This window comes from Fulmarus glacialis, unplaced genomic scaffold (genome assembly GCF_000690835.1).
Source record: "Fulmarus glacialis isolate BGI_N327 unplaced genomic scaffold, ASM69083v1 scaffold2253, whole genome shotgun sequence".
NCBI classification, from domain to species: Eukaryota; Metazoa; Chordata; class Aves; order Procellariiformes; family Procellariidae; genus Fulmarus; species Fulmarus glacialis.
This window is the reverse complement of record NW_009204658.1, coordinates 10,303-32,040: the sequence shown is the minus strand read 5'-3', so window position 1 is coordinate 32,040 and position 21,738 is coordinate 10,303. Positions and strand designations below refer to the sequence as shown.

Here is a 21,738-nt window from a genome sequence, read left to right as displayed (position 1 = left end):
TTCTGAAGGAAATATTCGGATGGTTAGAAATGGTTACCAAACTTTGTAACCCATCCGCAGCTATTTCCAAATCTGTCTTGGGTGTGCACCTGAAAGGTTACAGTGGAAGAACTGGAAGCCAGCAGTGGCTGGGATTAATTATTTGAGTGTGTTTTAACGTCAGCTTTTATATGTTGCTAAGGATTCTTGCTTTTTTTTCTTTCTCTTTTATTCTAGTTTCTCCTTCTGGCTTTGAGAGCGTTGCTCTTGTAGAAGAGGATCTGAACGGCGAGCTGATGAACGAAGACATACGTATCCATAGCTGGCCTTGTTCTTACTACTTGGACACCAGCAAACAATGGGTCTCCGGCAGACTCTTGCTGACTCCTGTTGCGATCAAATTTACAGCTGACAAGACTGGGGAGCTTTTGGTCAACTTCCATCTTTCTAGTATCAGTGAGATCAAGAAGGAATCTTCAAATTTAATCTTCAGCTCCCTTACCATCTTAGAGAAGAGCACCAAGCACTGGTTCAGTTCTCTGCAACCCAACAGAAATGTGGTGTTCAACATCCTTGAACACTTCTGGAGGGAGCAGTTGCTGTCAAGCCAAGGTGCAGGAGCAGAAGCAGCAGCTTTGCAGTCAACAAAGGGAAAAGAACTGACCGGGTTATTGACTGGATCGCAGAAACGACTGGAAGACACAGCAAAAGTGCTGCATTACCAGGGCGAGCAGTTTGATAACATCATGAGAGGACTCAACAAGATCGAAGGGGATATGGATGTAGCAGACAGGTACGGTACTGTAGCATCCTCTGAGCTCAGCAGTGGTTGTGGGATTGTATTGTTTATGCCTGAAATTTGTGGGACAGATCCACAGAGGTGTTTAGGAAACTAAACTGTTGACTTTCACTGGAATTTTAAACCTGTGATGGTCTTTTGTGGTTCTAGTTCTTGTTATAAGATGTTTTTGTATTTCTGTCGTCCCTTCTGTGTGACATCTTTTCACCCTGGTGAAGTTGTCTGTATATATATACACCTGTCTGTCCTCTCTCCTTCAAATAACTTTTCAAGGCCACAACTGGTGGAAATGGTAGAGGTCTCCAAAATACTAACAACCTGTAAGTTTTGAGAGCGTAGGCAACCAGTTAGGGGAAGGAGACGCAAATTAATGTCCCCACTGAAGGACAGGTTATGGAATTCACATTTTTATTAGATGTCCTAGTGTATGCATAAATGAAAAATACTGGAAGTTGAGTTAATTTTGCCAGTCCTGGACCAACCTGTTTTGCTGTTCTACAGCAAACATAACCACAGTTCTGCTTTTCTGGTTCTTTTCAAAGGAAATGTTGAATATGGCAGATGGTCTGCTGACTTGGAGACAGTTTTCCTAGAGTTACCAGGAGACAGCTGCAAGTTAATCTTTAGTTTAAATACTCCTTTCTCTGTGCACGAAAGGCAGCTCTTGAGGCTGCTTTTTGCATACAAAGTTTTTGTAGTTGAGGGCTTTATATTTGTCCTTTCCTTCACAAGAACTTACTTCCCAGCTACACACAGCAGTGGGGTTTGGGTCTGTGGTGCGGATGTAGTCAGGGAAATGGCTGTAGAAACAGTGCTCCCTTATTTGTGCTGTAAAACTCCACTGCTTTTAACCTTACATGGAATACTCCCTGCCTTTAGGTCTAGGTGGAATTAATACATTTTGAGGAAAAAAATGAGCAGTGGTGAGCAACACTGAACTGCTGAGCTTTGTCTGCAGAGTGTAGTGGTGCAAGAACTGGAGAAACAATACTAGGCTATTTGTGGTAATCTCAATCAGGCACTTAAGTCAGTGTATTCAAAAAAATTAGCCACCAACTGCTGCCTTTAGACAACTGAAAGAGATTTGGAGCACATTTTCAGATGTTGCTTAACTTTACCTGTTGCAGAACTCAATGTGAGTAGTAAATGGCTGGTGTCTTAATCAGAATGTTATGACTTTAGTATTTAATGATTAACATTCAAAGTGAATTATTCTATGCTATTTTGTATGCTGCAAGTTGGATTCGATAGCAGTCCAAAATCGACACTAAGTTTAAGAGTAATATTGTAATGTTTGAAGATATATAGCTGTGAGTGTCTTTGTGGAAGCTCTGATACCTGCTTGAAGAAACACAGTAAAGTTCAAACTAGTTGTTTTTGGAAGAAGAATCTGTTTTTAGACGGGTATCATGTCTAAAAGAAAGTGTTGATTTCACAATGATTCTGGAGATATTCTCCATACCCTTTAATGAAAAGCCAAGATAACTGAAAGCTTCAGCAATAGCTTTTAAAGTTCTGTAGCAATAAACAATGAGTAGGAAAATAAATACCTGCTCATTGTTTTTGGAAGAGAGTTTTGTTTTGTGTTAAGATGCATTGGGAGGTATTATTTGTCCTCATGAATCTGAAGAGCTAGATGCTTTGATTTAAAAATGGAAAAATAAAGGAAGGCATTGACCAAATGTTAGCTGAGATTCCATTTTATCTACAGTATGAAGAGATTGGCCAGCTTGCTCACAGGCTAAAATGCAGCCCAGAAGCCATTAGCGAAACTAATGTTTTAATTGCACTGTGCTTTTTGAGGAATTCTAAGTTCCAACTTAGTTTTCTAGCATAGTTTGTGTGTTCTCATAAAGCTGCTTCCCCCCCTCGTCCAAAGTCTTCTCTTAAACTGATGACATCTTTCTTCATGTCCTTAACCAATGTAGAAAATGGGGAAGACCGTGACTGAAGCTCATTTGATTGTTACATATTCGGTAATTCAGACTGTTAACGTGGATAAGTATGCTAATGTCTATTAAGACTCTTTGACTCTTGCTTTCTCTTGGTGAAAAGTAACGGCATGGATAATATGCAGGACTAGTTTGCAGTACTAGTGTAGCAGATTTTGTGCAGAAGGAAACTTTAGTAACAAACTTTTGTGTCTGCTAATTCAAGGTTATATGAGCAACACCAGTTTGTGGTGCTTTTCATAAAAAGAACCAGGCCCCTTTATCTACTTCCGCATGTTTAAAACTTTGATTAACTTTATCTTGCCTGTATGTGTGGGCTTTTTGGATTATTAATTCTGTTCTTGTGTGTGCCTGGGTATATACAGCTGCTTTCAGTGGACCTGTGTGCAGATAAGCAAAGCTGAGTCTGACGTGTTAGCAGATGTTTGAAGACCAAAAATAAACAGAAAGCCAGATTCACTGGTTCCTTTTTAATATATTACTATTAGAGGACAAGGTACTCTGGTTGCAAATTTTCATTTGTATATAAGGACCGATCATATAGTTTGTTGATACAGAGGGGTGACTCCTCTGTGGAAGGCCAGAGGAGCTGGCTGGAGCCTTTGTTAGGGCTGTGCAGCGGAAAAATCTTCGGGTGACTCCTCTGTGGAAGGCCAGAGGAGTTGGCTGGAGCCTTTGTTAGGGCTGTGCAGTGGAAAAATCTTGACTGTAAATCAGACATCGCACAGCCAGGATGTCAGTCCCTGGGGAAAGAAGGGAGGAGATGGGTGAAGGGATAAAGTGATAAAAATTAGGGCTCAAAGCTGTCCAGAATAAGTTACCACAATGTAAACGGAGGTTTAGGCTTGTCATATTGCAGCTGCTTTTCAGTAAGTGAATGCACACGCTTTTCTCACGGTGAATGTGATGAAGCGAACCCATATTGCGGTAGGAATTTAATGACTTTTCATAGGTTAAGACACAGGCATAAGCTGTCATAGCCCTGAAGTACCTTGTTGTAACTCTTTCATACACCAAAAGGGCAGAAAATGTGCTTTGCATTCCGTAGAAATGAGATTTTGTTCATTTGTTTCTGTTTAGTTACAGCAGGTAGGTTAGAGCATGGCTTTTAATTTGGAAGATGGTGTGTGCTAGCAGAGCCTAGGGTTTTTTCAGTCATTTTGTATTGAACTTAAGTTGAACCTCATAGTTTCAAAATTCAGCCCTAAATCTATGATACTGTACCATTTCAAATTCTGTTATCGTAGAACTTTCTCTTACATCTCCTTTGGTCTTTCTGTCTTTTTTTTTTTTTCCTTTCCTTTTTTTTAAGGAGTGTTGCAGCATTTTCAGAGGGCAGCGGAGGGCTCCAGACCCATTACTCATGTTGCTTACTATCTACATAAATATCTGATGTTTGTGCTTTAGTTGGGAGTAGATTCGTGGAACAATTAATTCTGCCGCCTCTATCCATGAATTCAGTGGTTGACTCCCAATATGACTTTTTGTGATTTTCCTAGCAGATTAATTTCCTTGAGTAGGTCTGTTTTGAAGCCAGTGCAGAACTTTGACGGCTAGTAAACAAAGTGTGTTCAGTTAGAGCTTCCTCTTTCAGATTAGACTTTGTCTGCAGCCAAATTAAACAGGATTTAAAAATTGCAAAGTCTTCTGTAGGCACACTCTGATTCTCTCATGGAAAATAAATCATTACAAAAAGTATCTTGAGAGCAGCACTGCTGTGATGCATATTTTGTCAGGCAGTACCTTTCTAGAGCAAACTTAAAAGCTGGTTCTCCAAAACAGGAGTGAAGCAGTAGTTCTTTGTATTTTGGTCTGATAAGGCTTGCATCTCTAGGATTTAAGTCAGTAAATAGTCTTTTGTAGCTTCAGTAAGATGGCTGTTTCAGTAAAGATTTTATTACAGGTGGTCTGGCTTCATTAGAAGCATCTACTACAACTACCATGCCAGTGGCACATGCCTAATCACTGGGTAGTCTTTAAGGTATTTATGGGGTGGAGGGGGACACTATTCTGATCTGGGTTGAACTTCCTTAGAGCTTTTTTTTTTGGTTGGTTTAAACATAACCTCTTCCCTCCCATTAGTTAATTGAGAATCCATTTGTGCCTCCAGAAACGGCTTTCCTGTTCTGCTCAGTAACTGATGGGCGGGCTGAGAAATCTCCATTGGAAACATCCTGATCAGGCTAGTGGCCTGCAGGCTGGTTTGGTTTGTGGGATGCTTCCAGCCAGCTCACTGCTGTTTTCCAATGGGGACTGGGTAGGGTTGTTTGAGCAGTGGATGCATCCCAGAGGCTTGACTTGCCTCTTTCTCTGATTTTCCCCTGCCTGCAGGGGGGGGGGAGCCACTTTGGCTCAGATGCGAGGTCGGTACCAGAGGCTGCTGGTGGGTGAGAGAGGAGGTGACTGGTTGCACAGTGGGAAGGAGGGGGGGAGGATATGAAGTTACTGTTGACTGTGCGGGGAGATGTAGTTGGCCTCAAAATTTCTTTCCAGCCACTGAGGCTGAGTCATCCTGAAATACAGGATCCTCTGCTAATAGGATGGGTTTGGGTGACGAGCAGGGGATGAGAGGAGAGTGGCAGAAAGGGAGCATCATAGGTGCTGACTGTGGCTCTGCCTCTAACTCCTGTCTAGATCTGGAGAGGGATGCTAACAGACAGGCAGCACAGCACATGAAAAATCAAACCAAAACCACCATCTTTCCTCTCATTCCCATTTTTTTTTTTTTTTTGATGGAAAGAGTACTGGTGAGGCTTAGACCCAAAGAGATCTGTGATCGTGATCCTTTCTTGGGAGAGGACCCCAGAAAAGGGGAATGGGCTATGCTGATAGAAAATACAACAGAAGGATCACGTCCTCTATATCATTGGTTCTTCCTAACAGCGTGTTACATCTTTCTTGCAGCTGATAAATTTAGGTGCTTGCTTAGGTGCATCTTCTTGCTTAGAAATAAGGGGCTTGACTCTCTGTGTTATTTCTGGCTATACAGTGGTCTTCCTTGGGAGCAGTTGCTTAATTCCTCCATAAAGTGAGTCAGATTACCTTTAAGCTAAGGCACCAGTTTGCCAGCAAGGAGGCCTATCTCCTTCAGGAGCTACACCAACACTGATGGTGAGGCAGACTCTGGATGCCGGTGGGCAGCATCTACTGGGCTTTTCAGCCTCAACCTTGCACTCGTAGTGTTTTAACTGGCAATGGGAATTTGGGAGTGGGGACAAAGCAAAAAGTAGCATCAGACTATGGGGCTGAGGTATAAAGGAGCAGAAAAAGGCAGTGGTGGTGAGGGCCAAGTGTGGAAACATTGAGGTAAACAGCAGCGTTAGCTGAAGAACGGATGGGTGTAAATTGGCCTGAATAAATCCAGTTGGAGGTTGGATTTCTCGCATCAGAACAGTGAGATTCTGGCACCGCTTTCCAGCGTGTTAGCAAATGAAGAAAAGCTGGTTCTTAAAATGGATGGAACCTGGTAAGCTGTGGATAGGTTTGAGGAGCAAAATAAGAGGGCTGGATTAGTATTAAGAAATATTTGTGTCTGTGGTAATTTGCTTTGAACTGGTGGGGTAGCATGACCCTCCTACTGGCTTTCACTTTTCTAACACTCTCTTTTCTCTGCTAGGTTGTTGACTGAGCTCGAATCTCCTTCTTGGTGGCCGTTTAGCAGCAAGCTCTGGAAAGCGCCATTGGAAACCAAGCCAAAGGAAACTGCCACAGTTTCCGATTCGAAGAACCAGGAAGGAATCATAATTAGAATTCCAGTTATTATCACCCACAGAACAGACTCAAATGTCAAGCCAGGAAAACTCACGCTCTTCGCTTCTGGCCTGGAAATCAGTGACTGCAATTCTCAGGTCATTCACCGGTTTGAATCAAAGGATGTAGATGATATCAGAGTTCATACGCCATATGAAATCAGTGTCCGTCAGAGATTTATTGGGAAGCCCGACACCTCTTACCGGCTCTTGTCAGCAAAGATGCCAGAGGCAATCCCCATCTTGGAGATGCAGTTTAGCAAGAAGATACAGTTTTTAGAAGATGCCCTAGGATTTGTTGGTGCCAGGAAGTCTCCTCAGGTAGACTTGGGGACCTCCATTTGGCAAGCAGGTACGTGACAGACAAAGCAATCCATCTGTAAGCAGTAACACTAGCACCAAAAGTTTTCAAGTGGTTTTCAAACTCAGAATAGTGTATAATATGTACAAATCCTCTCCCCCCTCCCCGACAGTGAAACCATGCTGATGATAAAATGCAAGAAATAACTGCTAGGTGACTTTAGACCCTCTTGCCAAGAGGGAGAGGGTAGAGATGACAGAAGTGTGTGGCCCTGTTTTAGTCTAGTTGGATTTACTTTCTTCCAACTACATTAGCAAAACCTGTGACTGTAGATGCTGAAGCTGAGCGTCCCTCAGGAGCCTGACAGCTGGAACATGCCAAGACCTCTTTAACATTGTGCTCTCAGCTTGTGTTGTCACTAACTCCACACCACTTTGTGAAAGGATTAGCTTAATTTGAGTTTCAGCTACTGGCCTGTGTTTTAACTACAGTGTCATTTTTTTTCCAATTCAGTATTGTGCCACTCTGTGGGGAAGGGTCATTAGAAATCCATTCTTCTCTGCTGACAACATGCTTGAGAGTCATCTGTCATTGCTATTTTTCCTTTGGCAGTTCGTAGCTGGAAGCATATTTGTATTAAATCTGTTGTTCAGTTAATTGGAGAAAGTTTAAAACAAATTTCCAGTCCAGCAAGTTTTTAAATAACATATGGGATAAACATCATGTTAATTTTCATATCTTAAAAAATAGAATTTTGTTATTTGAGAAGTTCAGGTGTTTGGATTTAGGAGATTTTAGGTCTCAGATTAGGTGAACGCATAGTTTAATCGTTTTAAGAAAACACAGTGGAGACTGAAACCCTTTCACAACAGTACGAATGACATTCATTACTACTGTTACTTCTTCTAGAATTCCGGGGAGGGTTGTTTTTTTGTTTTTGTAATCCAACCCTGGATTCATTTGGAGAACTGGTGAATTTTTGTCTGGGAATTTATTTCTATCAGCATGCCTGAATCCTCTTTTTTCCCTAATTGTTAGTGACAAAAGAGCAAATCGGTGGATGGATTTATTGCCAGTACATTAAAAAAGAGTAGCAAAATGATACAGTAAAACAATAGATGAACCTATTTCTGTGCACCAAGCTAAAAAACTGGACTTCAGCAGGGAGGATAATGTCCTCTTGTTGACGAATCGTCAAGGGCCATAGCTTGGAAAAGCTTGTTAATTTTTAAGGGAGTAAGTCTTGGGCATCTGGCACTAAAACTTCAGCACAACAACTTAGAGGAAAAACAACCTGCTGGTTTCTTAAACACTGAGTTATTCCAGCAAATTGGTGTTCAGTTCCTGATGGTCTTAAGGCTGGTTACATAAAATAATTGGTTATACAGCCCTACTGTGCTTAATTTCCCACTGCTCTGCTCTGTTTGCATCTGAGTCAGTGAGTCAAGGATATTGCTCTCCTACCCCCACCTGCATTTTGACTGTTTAATTTGGAAATGTCAGTAAAGAAAACTGGAGGTTATGGAAATCCTGACTTCGCCAGCTCCACCAAAACCCTTGTTTGTTCCTTCCCCGGAGTCTGTCGCCTTCTGTCTTCTGTCGCAAGATGGCAGTCACGGACTGCATTTTAACCTCTATTTTTTTTCCATGGCTGCTCACATGGTGGAAATACTGATTTTTAATTTTTTTTTTTTTTCTTTTTTTTTCCCCCTGAAAGCAGGGGAGAAAAGTCTGTGTTATGCATGCCTGCCTTTGTGTACACATAAAATATATGCGTGTATTTTCAGGTAGCAAATGTTGATTCAGAGACTTATAGGAGAAAGATCCTTGCAGCGGAGGTATGTCTCTCTCGCTGAACTGGCTGGCAGTGTTCTTTGCCCTCGGTGGTGCAGCTCAGAGACGTGACCATTTCCACAACTGTCATAGTCTCATCTGCATCCTGTCTCTTTATACTAGTCCTGCCTTAAAGTCGTGAATATTGTACATTTATGTAAGTAAATACAAAAAACTTGTCTTTCCTAAGAGTTTTGGCTTGATTCCCCCTAGAAGAGGAATTTGTGAAAAGTTAGACACACCAGATTATCTGAAAGTATTTTTAGCTGCTTTGCATGTCTCTTCTGACTGTATTTTATTGGATCAGGCCACACGGGTGTTTAAATGCTCAGGACAGAGCAGTGAGGTTTGTTTTGTGACAGAGGTTCTTCTGTGCTGGATCAATAATGGCTGATAACAGCTACCCAGGATTAAAAAGCGCAAGAAATCCTACAGAGTGTCTGCAGTATAAGAACCTAGGGCACTGCTGTCTCAATCCTGTGGCTGAAGACTAGCATTCACAGTTTTTCGTCCCTTTTAAGGCTGCTGAATTTACCCTGCTTACCCCTGTGGCCAAATGTTCTCATTATTATCAGTTTCTAGCACTTTGTTCAGAGGTTTGGTAGCTTCTCGTTCTCACGTGGTGGCAGCAAGTCTGACAGTCCAACTGGGTGTAACGCAAATCAAACAATATTGCTTTTTAAGTGTTTCTGCCTTTCTATTCAATTCTCTCCCTTTTTTAAACTAGAAAATTGCTGGGAAATGCCAAATCTCCTTCCTCGTCCCATTCTTTTTGTGCGCCTTTGTCATGTCCCCCTCCTGTTCTTGTCCTCAGTGAGATTAATGGAGGGAAATGGATAGATTTCTTGTTTTTAATGAAATAATTAGCATATGGTGACACTGAGCTGATAAGAAACATAAAGAATCTCGTCTGGTTATTTGCTGCTGTAGGAAGGTCTGTCATTCCCTCCCCACTTTGTCCTCTGAGGGAGACCACGACAGTAATTTACCACAAGCAGCGTTTTTCAGTGCCTGGTTCTTAGCCCCTCTGAATATAAGGAGCATTTGCACAGGGTAACACTAGTACGGTGAATGACTTGCTTGTCTTAAATCTTGATGGTGTCTGAGTCCAGTGACTCTCAGGCTGATAACCGAATAATTCCAGGGATTATGAATTTGCGGTAATTACTTGAGAGGGATTTAGGATTTGGTACTTCTGGTTTAGTTTTTGTCTCCCTTTTCATGGGGAAGTAATGCTGTGAAAAGCAGTCGGGTGTACACCGACAGTTGGCCAGCCAGCTGGGCACCAGCTCTTCGACGTGGCGGTGAGCTCTGGCATCTGATGTGCTTTCTGTCCTGATGTGCATAAGAGCTGCTGTCCTCGTCCTGTGCTGGCTCAGGCCATGTGCTCACAGGTGGCAGCGGTAGCGTTAGCTTCCTTCTTGGTACCTCTTTAAGTGGGAGAGCTTTGGAGATGTTTGAAGTGCCTGTAGGAGCCAAGACGTGCGTCTCGGGTGTTTAGCACCCATCTGCATCAGAAGTAACAACCTTTCCTTGCAGCATGTCCCTGCTACCCTACTGGGTAGCATCAGATACTGCAATAAGAGCTGATGCTTTAAATAAAGGACAGGTGGCATGTTACACGAGGGATTGCGTCCACGCTGCTTAGCTGGGGGTGGCTGTCAGTGTCAGTGTTACCCTACTGTGTCAGGGGTTTGCTGACTTGACTCTTGGGCTCTGTCCCTGATCCATCACTTTCAAATTCTTTAATTAAAAAGATTAAAGAGAGAAGAAGCAGCAGGTGGAGAATCCTCGTTTATGTGATTGGGAGCGTGTTGCTGCTGCTTCGCTCTCTGTTCAGATGAATCCCCACAGCCCCAAATGAGCCCGTTCTCCAAATGTTGCCTGTAATAATAAGTCATCTCTCGGCAGCCTGGTCACCTCCAGGTTAGGCGTTGTACAAAATACAGCTTGAATCCTTTCTAGAAGAACATAGCTTAACGGGCAACGTTGGGTTAGGCTTCTCTGAGTGTGCTTGTCCACTCGCAAACTGCCATGGAGCAAAGCAAAAGTCAGCCACTTCGATGCTAGCACTAGTCCTCCCCATTGGTACAGGAGACGGCAGTCTGACCACGAATTTCTCTTGCAGCCACAGGACTCCTGGGAGGAGTGGTGCAGCCCAGCTCTCCGGTGGGGGGCAGAGAAGGGACGGACAATGACCAAGTTCAGCTGCAGAAGGAAGAGAAGATCTCCCAGGAAGAAGCGAAAGAGCTTAAACAGGTATAAGTTGAGATAACTTTGATAAGAGTTGTTTCATTTCCTCTTTTTCCTTAATAACATGCATTTTCATCATCGGAAACGTAGTCATTGTCCTTAACAAAATATTCCTCTCCCTAAATTTGGATGGGCATATTTTAAAAATTAATCAAGCCTGTGATTAAAATATACTGATAACTTTATATTTGTTTTTAACAATTTTGAACAAATCAGGGATTATCAGCAAAATATATTAAGTGATAGGATTATAACCCAAGGAAAATCCTTAATTGTAACCTTAATTGTTTTTTCTGAAGATTAAGAAGCTTAACAATTAAATAATTTTCAGCTTCTTTGTGTTTTCCCTGTGCTATCTTATTCTTTTTAGTAAGGAGTAGCAGTTCTATTTCAGAAACATCTGCAAAGCTGAACAAAGTGTTTTATAAACACACAGAGAGAACTTGTAGTTAGGAAATAAGTATGCAGTCCAGCAAATTAATAAAGGGGAAATAGGTTGGAGATTTTACTAGGAAAAAATATTTATTTGAAGTAATCCAGTCTGATATTGTTCCTCTAAATGGCTCTTTAAGGAATTTCTCTCATAGCTGATGTTCAGAACTTTTAGTGAAGAATCCCTCTTTGTAGTATGTAGTTGATCCGAAACAGTGAGGTAACTGGAAAAGCAAAGGAGTATGGCTTTAGTGGTTTTTCCATTAAAATAAGTTTACTGGTGATGATCACAGCCACATCAGAAGATGTGGTTGAAGATTAAACTTTATTCTTGATATGTTTTTTCTTTTTTTTTTTTTCCTCTAGCATCTTACTCTTTAATATTCCGTGTGTGTCTTGGTGATAGCATCATGTGAATTTTCTGCTAATTCTATTGCCTCTTAGCCAAACCTGCAGTTTTCTAGCCCCCTTCTTTTATTTTATTATTGAGAATTAGAATACGGCAACTTCTCTTAGCTTGAGTGCATTTGAGAGTCACGAGCACTTAGTAGTGACTTTGAGTGGCTAAAAATGAAATCTTCTTGCAAGAAAATTCTATTTATTAGAATTAACCGAAGGCAGTTGAGTGAGAGTTTAACCTTTGCGGAAGGCTAATTTCAGAAATTTCTGAAATTCCCTGTGCTGGATGGTGGGCTAGAAACAGTGTTAAATGACCAGTGTTATTTAGAACAAAACAAAACGCTTTCAAGATTAATTGGAGCTAAAAAGACAATTCTGGTATTTATTTACACCACACCAAGCCAAGAGTTTTTAAGCCAGTTAATGATTTGGGGTGAGCTTGTGGGGTGGTGTGGGTGGGGAGAGGATCCGAATGCCAAATTGACAGGCCATGAATTGGCCTGATTTTTTCCCAATAATTGCTGAGCACCTGTTCCCTGAGAGTCAGGCCTCTTTAATCATCTTTCCAGTCATTAATAATTTTAAGGTATATGCCATAATTCCTATAAAACTTCTGTTCCTTTTCCTTACTAGAAATAATAAATACACAGTTTTAGACCAAAACTTGCTTCTGTAACCAAAATATAATCAAGATCTTTTGACTGAAATATCTTATTTGGGCTTTTTAAAAAACAGAGTGGACTATTCACCATTTAATCATTCTCCCTCCTTCTCATCTTTTAAAGAGCTTATCTCCATGATCTATCACTTTATCAAAAAATAAGCATTTTCTGAAGCATTGACCTTTTGGAAGATTTTAAGGGAGAGTATTTCTCAATCGTAGCTGTACAAATAGCAGCAATCTATTATTCATGCATGCATACGCTTTGTACAGCTGTTAATGTATTCAGAAGGGCTAGTTGTTCCTTCCTTATGTCAGCTTTTCACCACTATAATTCTGATTTGTAGCAAGACCCGAAAAAGCTAAATATGGTATGAAGGGTTGTTGGTCATGGCCTACTATTGAAGACACATTTTGCTAGACCCTGCAGAAAAGGCCTTCTAGGAATTGCATCCCCAGCACCAGTTCTTGACAGTTAAACACCAACCTTTGTTGGTGCTTGATATTATCAAAGCAGTTGGCCGTGACTGGAAAAGCAGAAGAGACATAAGACGAGGAGTTCAGCATCTTCCAACAAGCCTTGTGAATTGGGAATGAAGCCTCTCATCTTGTATAGAATTGTGTCTCTCTAGCTGCTCCCAGGAGTTGTCCAAGCACTGTTTCTTCTCATTGCTCTAAAGCACAAAGCAGAGTGAAATAGCTCAGGACTTTTTGGTTCTGTTAGGAGAGAATGTGGTGAGTTTAGAGGGGAAGTGTAAAGACGTGGAAGGGAAGGAAAGCGTGATTGAAGGGGGGAGTTCCTATACCAGTAGAAGCGGATTTGAAAGGTATGGAGGTTGGGGATGTATTCTAATAGGGTTCAGGGGCAGCATCATGGTAAACACCACACAAAGCCTTTCGGGTCTTGAACCCCTGGAAGCATTGAGGTAAAGATCTTGGAACTACATCTGAGCAGGACATGTAATGCTTGTCTAAGGTATGTCAAGGCTTTGTCTAAGGTTGTATTTGCCATATTCAGTCATTTTATAGTTGAGAAGTGGGTTAGGTCCATAAATAGAAAGCAGGGCAGGGAACCAGGAGCTTTGTCTTATTTCCAGCTGTGTGCCCTTAAGCAGTCAGTCCTGAGCTAGGTTGTAGGGTGCTCCTTGCTGAGGTGTAGCCTGCTGCTTTGTCCTTTTTTCTCCAAACATGTCTCATCAGTGAGCAGTATGCATAGTCGTTCTAGCCTGCAGCAAGGGCTTGTCTTTCATTGATACAGTTGCTCCCAGAGAGCTTCTTTGCACCGCTTCGGTTCAGCTCGCACTTTGGGAATGAGCAGGATGACGGTTAATCATCTTTGCAATGGTTTGCAAAGCATTTAGAGAGTAAAGGGGGAAAACAGTTACAAGTGCAAAGCATTAACATGCTTTGAAGACAATGATACTTGTGGCATCAGACTTCCATGAATGAGTTAAAGGTATTTGAGGTCCTTATGTTGATAACTGCAGCGTTTTTCTGAGCAGTTTCCTCTCTTGAGGATTATGATCTTTTATTCTTTGATTATCTGTAATGCAAGCACTTGTTTTTAAAAACACAAAACAAAATCGCAAAACGCAGAAGAGCTCTGCTCCATCCCCCTCATTACTTGTGGTGTGGCTAAGTCCAGCAGAACTTTTGAAGTTGGAGAAGTAAGAGGAATTTGTGATGAACAGACAAATTTGCAACAGGAATTGTTGAATGATACTAAATTCCTTCCATTAGAGCTGGAAACCCTGAGCATCTGCAGTTGCGATTGGGTGCCTGAGTAAAGGACTTCACCAGGACTTCATGAAGAGACATTTATGTTAAAAAACCCACAGTTTGTGGCAGTCTGAGCTGTGTTCCTTAGCCCTATAGCTGTGCTATAGAGATGGAGAAAGAAGCCTACAAAGTTCCTGTGGTCTCTGGCTGAGCCTCTGCCTACCGCCTTGCTGTGGCTGACATAATGGCACTGAGTGTGGGAGGGGATATGATAATATTAGCTTAAGGGCTGTGAATGAAGGTGGGGAATTCACTAAATTTGAATTTATTTTGCCAAACCAGTGCTTTCTAATTTCAAAACCGTTTCTGCCAAAGAACTGTTGCCCTGATATTTGCTGTCTGCAGATCGCGTATGCCATGAAGACAGAGATAGTATTAAAGAAGTTAATTCTGTAACATCTGGGGAAAAAAACCACATCCCAGTGCATATCTTTGTGACGCTTGCTTCCTCAATGTCTTCTCAGGTCTAGATGGCTCCATTTCAGTCCTTTGCTACTTTCAGAGCCTCTTCAGTGCTTATTTACCCTTTTATCATTCCCTTATTTTAGGAAATCACAACCATTAGGTCAAAGAAAAAGCGTTTTGTTGAGGAACCGTTCATTCCAAGTGCTAAATACCAAATTTGCTCATAGGATCGCCTTTTTCCATGGCCTATAGTGATCAACAGGCAACTGATCTTAACAGACACGTGTAATGACTATGCCCCGGATTTATTTTTTTGGAAGGCGCGATATGGGGAGAGAACTGCGGTCTTTACAACTAACACTTTGTATTTGCTTGTATGTAACTTAAGTATTTAATGGTACCAAAATAAAAGGTGGTAGTTAAGCCTGTGGAGCTGCTTGAGTATTTTTTCTAGACAAGACCAGTGGTATGTTAGTGGTACCATGAGTGCTTAGTACTCCCTGAGAAAGTAAATAAAATCAGACTTCTGTATCAGTCCAAGAAGAAATAATGGGAGAAATAGCTACAGGCAAGTGCTGATAGCAGCAATTCCAAACAGGAAGCGTGTTAAAGCAAGATAAATCCATAGATTTTTGTTATGGCAAGTTGCACTTGTCTCATGAGGCCAATGTCCTCTAGTAAATTGGGTTGCAGTAGCTTAAGATGTTTCTGCTCTGTACTGTCTCCCTGCCCACTTCCAGGTGCAGCAGGAGAGGATGTGGACAGGCCTCTTAATACTTTCGGTGCAAGATCACTCAATCCCTATTGTGGATTTGAGTTTATGATGGGACTATAAATTGGAATATTTTAGGTGTTGTCCCTCCTTCTTGCTTACCTGCAATATGTTCAGCACAGAGATGAAGCACCGTATTAAATCATGAAAGTTATCACTGTCAAAAACTCTGCACCCTAGTTCAGAGTACTGCAAATGACAGTTCTTTGTTTCCTAGTAACAGGTGAATTTGGCTGGGGAAGCTGCATTCAAGAGCCATTTCTGGTTTTATGTGCTCTGCTTTAGCATTCAGATCTCAGTTGCACAGGGATAATGGAGTGGATCTCAGGGAGGATTTCAGGGAGTTCAAACAACAATTGGCAATACTTCCTGCACAATGACACTTTCTGTATCTTATTTTTACTGCCGCATACTCGGTGTATTGAGATGGTAGATCGTATTTCACAAGCTTTAGCTAAATTGCATTATTATGATGGCATCTGGGGACCCAAACCAAACTGAGGTCTCTATTGTAAGATCTTTAGGATACAATCTCTCTACAGTGCCTGACACTGTGAGTTTAGGTCTTCAGGTGGAGTGGCAAAATGATAAATAGTGCTAAGTACTGAGCAGGTTCATGGGCTTGGAGTCCTCTCTCGTCATTCCGTTTGTGTCTATGTTGTGACTGTCTCCAGCTAAGCTGGTTGCTCGGCTCTCACTTGAGCCAAAGCAGAGAGGAGTGAGCAGCGCTTGAACTCCTCCTTAAGCAGGTACATAAAACAGAGCAGATGAATCATGACCTAAACTGCACTGTGTTGCCTAGGTCCCCATAATCTATACAAGAACTTGGGGTACATAGCTTGGATGGACACCTCTTCTCCAGCAACACCCAAGTCTGCTGTAGTTGAACACTTGATACAGAGTGGATTTGGAGAGCAGTGATAAATTTGCTTCCTTGTTTTTTACAGCGAGATCTCTGTGCGTGGGAATATTAGGTAACTTGCCTGAAGTTGCACAGAAAATCTGTGGCAGAGCCACGAGGATAAATCAAACTTTCCAAATTATAATCCGGTAGCATAAATCTGAGGCTGTCTCAATGTGAGATTGACCAGTGCCCGAGGAAATATGCCTTTAAAATCCGTCCTTGATGGGCTCGTACCTGCTGTTTGGCTTTGTGTAACAGATAGAGTTTCATGCTGTGTTTTCATGTCTTGGTTCACTGTCCAAATTACGTGCTGGCACAGAAGGCACTGCTGCTCTGAGCAGCTGACAGAACTGGAGCAGTGATAACTAGACATCTTGCCATCATTTTGCTTTGCAAAAATAGTGACCAGCTTTCGCCAGACTTCAGATTCCAGTAACTCTTTCCAGCAAGCATCTTAACCATTTTAGGTCCCATTGGATTGAGTAGTAGCACTCAGCTTGAACGGTTGAAGATGCTGACGGACAAAGGGTTAAGGGATTTATTACCAGACTCTCTTAGGCAGAGAGAGTTAACAGATGAAAGTGAGCCCCTTGCCTTTTATTTTTGTGTGTGAGTAACCACATCATCATGGCTCGTTGTGTTTCAAGGCAGAGCCTAATTGGCAGGTGAACTGAGCAGAGCCCTGTAGCTGACTTGAGTTTCCATTTTACTGCTTTCATATTTTAAAAGCTTTTCTGTTCTCAACAGTTGTGTCTTTTTCTGTATTTTAAATGTTAAGTATGCTCTAATGAATGTGAAGCCTATCAAAAGTAACCTGGTTTGAAACTAAAAATAAGCTGTTTTTCATGGCAAACCTGGGACTTTTTTGGTACATTTTTGATTTACAAATAAATTGGGTGCCTCTTGGAGAGGTGGGGAAGGAGGAGTGTCCCTGCTTCCTTTGTGCATCCTCTCGTGCCACCCCCTGCTTTGCTGCATAGCTCCCTTGGAGGCTTGCACTGCATGTCACCACATTTACCTTCTGTGCTCGCCTAAATGGGTTTCACAACTGAGGTGTGCTGGGTGAGGACATGGCTTACCCTTACCACTGCCAAGGGTGCTTGGTGATAAACCTCCAAAAGCGTGTGCCTTGCTGCAGCAGAAGGTGGAGATGTTGAATGGCCAGAGGGACCGTTCTGGAGCACGCTTCAAGCCATAATCTAGAAAGCGTCGTCAGCTGCTGCTGCTTTTGTTCTGCTATGCTGGAAAACAAACTTTGGGATGCTCTTGGTTAAAACTTTTTAGTAAACTTGCTGAAAAAATGTCAGTGTGGATCATCTTTAAATCATCTGCACACATCTTTCACTGCCATCCTTTAGGATATACTGAAGGAGTGAGGTCTCTTCTCTCTTAAAATAGTATAAAGAATTATAAGTTTATTGGAGCGGAGGCTGAAACTCTGTGATCTTTTCTCAGCTGAACATTGAAGGTAGCCCTGCTCTTTGGAGTTGTGTGGAGTGGTCCAGAAGACCTTCAGAGGTCTCTTCCTATCTTAATTATACTGTGACTTTATGAATGGTAGGAGTCATTTCATGTAGCACTGGCTACTTTATTTTATGTATTTATCTGTATGTTTGTATATATAAAATGTATGCAGAAGAAGGTCACAGGAAGGACTGAGGGAGAGCCACCTCTGAACTTCCCATTTCCAAGTGATAAAGTTACTTCCTCAGGAGAGGCAAGACCTTATTTCAGACCCATGTCCTGAATCATACACATGGTAGATCTGATCACGTCATTTTTCTTTTTAGTGCATATCCTACACGTCTACCACCTCCAGTTTGGGGAATTCAGCCTCGTTTTCTTATAACAGTGAAAGAACCTGAAGTGTTTCATTTGGGATAGAAACAAAGGGGTTTAGCTTGTAGTTTTGGTAAGAACAGAAAAACGTAGATTAAGCTTGATCCATGGTTTGTTTTGTATTTTTGCTTTGGCAGCCAAATTGCAAAACCAGTTATCCACACAGCCGTATTTCTAGCTGCTTGTGATTTATGGAAAGAGCTGAGAGATATTTTACGAGCTAAATCTCACTACTGTGGCTGACGTCCAGCTTTAGTCAAAGCATTTTGTCTGTGTAAAATTCCCCTGCCATTCCAGCTAGATACGATTTTTCTCAAACCAGTGACTTGCATAGCTGCAAATGATGGGACTGCTGTGGAATTCAGCCCCACATGTGGATAAAGGGGCTGCTGATGTTTCACAGCAGCTTTCTGAGGGCTGATTATATATATTCTAAAAGGAAAACAAGAAAACAGAGTTCGCCAGTTGTTATGAAAAAAATAAAGTTAAACATGTGTAGAGTACAATTCTTTTCCCCTATTTTACCAAAAGCCACAGATTTATTTTGTTAGACAGGCTGCAGTTCTGGTATCTTCAGCAGCATTACCTGGATGCTCACATACCACAGCAGTTGATGTTGTGGGATAGCACTGGGATAATTTTCCTTCTTGGAGACTATTATTGCAATTGATTGGATAAACTGCTTTTATTAAGCAGGCAGTGTGAGGATATCCTCTGTGGATGCCTAAGGAAGCAGATCAGGTAGGCCAGTAGTGACAGCAGAGACAACGCCTCTATGATCTGAAGCGACTGAGAAGCTGGATTTGCAGTCAGTATTGTATGGTGCTTCCAAATCTCCCTCTGATACACCCGAGGGAAGGCAGCTGAAGGCTTGCCTATCAGGCAGGTGCTTTCAGTTCATGCAACCAGGCTTATTAAGGGAGTAGCCACAAGAGGGAAGAAAAGGCAACGATACTAACTCATGCCTTGGTCTGCTGCGAAAGGAGTCAGGGTGAGGAATTAAGACAGATTTTGCTTGTGTTGTTTGGATCTCTGCTCTTGGATTTGGTTGTGTGAACTGATGAAATTTAAAGTTGAGTAGGCCACATAAGTCAGTGTATGGTATCATTATGGATGTCTCCTAGCCTTAAGAATGCATCAGCCTGGCTTTCTCCTTGCACTTTAGAGGCTTCGGCCCTGTTTGGACCAGTATCTATAGGCTGTTTCAGACAACAGGGTCTCCTCACAATCTTGGAGTAGCTCAGGGTGTTTGCTTACAGTCCCACATACGAACAGTAATTTGCTAAGTGTAGTGTGAACTGCTTGATATGTAATATAATGCTTGCAGCCTGGAATAGAGCTGCAGCCAGTGCATCTGTTGTTTCTCATCTCGGGTACAGCCTGAGCCTCTCGGCCGCCTTGACGCCCGTTCATACCACGCTACCCTCTAGTCCTTTGAAAATTATTTGTTTGGTTGCCCAAGTCTCACTTTTCCCCTTCTGCTCCATCCAATGACACTTCTTTCTTTAGTGGATTGTAGTAAAACAACATTTTCTGTCCTTTGACCTGGTCCCTGCCTAACCTTGCTATGCCTTCAGCCATGTGATCCCCTTCTGGCTTTGCACCAACCGTGCTCTCTGTCTGCATCGGCTCTCGACGGGCGCAAGATCTCAGGACAAGCTACTGCTCTAAGATGCAGACATACCAAGGAGATAATAACAGAGCCAGCAAAAACCTGATGTTTACACTGATTTTTACTTCTAATTTATTCCCCCCCCATATAACCCTAACATTGCAGATGTGATTTTTCTGGTCTTTAGTTCATTGTTTAGTTCGTCTCAGTTCAGCTTATCAGAGCAAGACCTGTGTCTTTTCACTAGCACGCTTTGGGGCAGACTCCAATAAATGGTTTGGTCATTTAAAGCAATGAAATAACTAATTGCCAGAGGTCTGTTACATTTCTCAAAGAACTGGCTGAAAGCTCTCAGTCTTTTCTTCTGACAGATACTAAAGAAACTGAAGGGCCTTGCCTTGGAGACAGAAGCCGAGCTGGAGAGACAGGACGAAGCTCTCGATTCCATCACTACCTCCGTAGACCGCACGACGCTGAATATTGACAAGCAGAACCGCAGAATAAAGAAACTAACGTAGCGCCCGCAGGAGCCAGTGGGGATGGTATCGTGAGGAAGAGGAGGATTGGGGAACTGTATTTTTCAAGACTGTTTCTTTAATAGTCACTTTGGTTGCGTGGGAGATGTTTGCAATATCGTCTGGAATATGATGCTGCTGTTGTCGAGTTCCTGAGGGTTTTGAAAATATTTCCAGACTTGGATGATGTTTGAAGGCTGTTTTAGGATTAAAAAGGCCAAGACTTTTAATTGCGGTGAAACAATGATAGTGGATTCTTTACTACAGAAAATCTGTAAATATGAAGGAATGTGATATAATCTGAATCAACTTTTATGTGCTTTTTTTAAGTTGCTGCTTTTGAAAGTTGTTTTTTTTTACTGCAATGAAAAAGTGAAGGAGAAATGAACTGCATATGAGACTACTTTAGATGATTACAGTCTATTAATTCTCTCTCAAGGTCTTTCTTTAAAATAGTTAATAGCTGAACTAAGGGCCAGATGTCCAACTGCAAGTCAATGAGCCTTTTTTTTGTAAGTTAATGCTGAGGTGAGCAAGTGATGGTGATAAAACCTTGTGTTCCCTGAGCAAATAGTTTTAATAGGTTTCAATCATGCTTTTAATATACCCAGAAATTTTATAACAGTAATGAAGACTTAGTGGTCACAGCTGTCTGTTGTCATGTCCTGGGAAATCAAGAGAAGAAGGTTAGTTAATGTGCAGGTATTGGTAGAGACATCTACTTATTGAGCAGATATTTTTTTTTTGCCATTCGATAAATGTTTTGCTTACTTAAGCCACTTATAAAAAGTAAATGTTGAAGTTTAATACATGCTTCTGCTTTCCAGAAAGGGACAGCTAATCTGTGATGATCATCTACACACTTTCGTGTGTTTTATTTTTCCCCTTTAAACTGCACATGTAGTGAAGGAATTTATTTCAGAGCGGAGAAAGTGATTTTCTTCACAGATTTATTCAGTTCTTGGAGTTCACTGTTTGTATCCCTCACTTGCACACAGCGGTTTTATATTTTATGGTCTGACATGGGATGCAGTGTCCTCAAAGCATCCTGAACATAGGGTTCACTTAGTGTGGTCCCTAAATAGCATGTTGGGTCTGGGCTGCCACATCTCTGATAGATGTTAGTGGAAAGTCTCTTGTCCCTTTGCTTCTCTGTCCTTCATTTTCCAAGGATTTCCCTAGCATTCGTCTCCAACTCTCTAAATGGGAACTTCATGAGTTGTGTGGAACATCATGTGGTTTTTGTGTGTCTGCTCCAGATTCACAGGCTGAGGGGCCTCTGGTCGGAGCTGTAGACATCTGTGTAACATTTAATAGTCGTGGTACATCCATCTATCTTGTGGCTTTTATTTATTTGCACTAACGGGTGGTGAAGCATTTCAAGACTTCTTGTAGACCTGTATTTCTAAAATAAAGGGGAATACGGTCAATTGTTTTCTAATAGGTTTTGTTGAGTTTGCAATTGGCTCCATCGAGACTATAGGACAGTGGAGACCTTTTCCCCTCCTAACTTACTGTGATACTGTATAGGAGAGATTCCAGGTAATCCATGTA

General features: G+C 41.8%; 1 protein-coding gene across 2 annotated transcripts; it reads left to right on the top strand.

Annotated features, from left to right (window-relative positions):
• The first annotated feature begins 220 nt into the window (after positions 1-220).
• SNAP47 (synaptosomal-associated protein, 47kDa) lies at positions 221-20,187 on the top strand. Of its 2 annotated transcripts, none has more exons than XM_009575052.1 (4): positions 221-772; positions 6,347-6,831; positions 10,742-10,872; positions 20,041-20,187. In XM_009575052.1, the coding sequence occupies exons 1-4, from the start codon at positions 276-278 to the stop codon at positions 20,185-20,187; spliced, it is 1,260 nt and encodes a 419-aa protein (XP_009573347.1). In that variant the 5' UTR covers positions 221-275. The 2 variants fall into 2 exon arrangements, with proteins under 2 accessions (XP_009573347.1, XP_009573349.1); XM_009575054.1 differs by lacking the exon at positions 20,041-20,187 and adding an exon at positions 14,099-14,364.
• Positions 20,188-21,738: the final 1,551 nt, after the last annotated feature.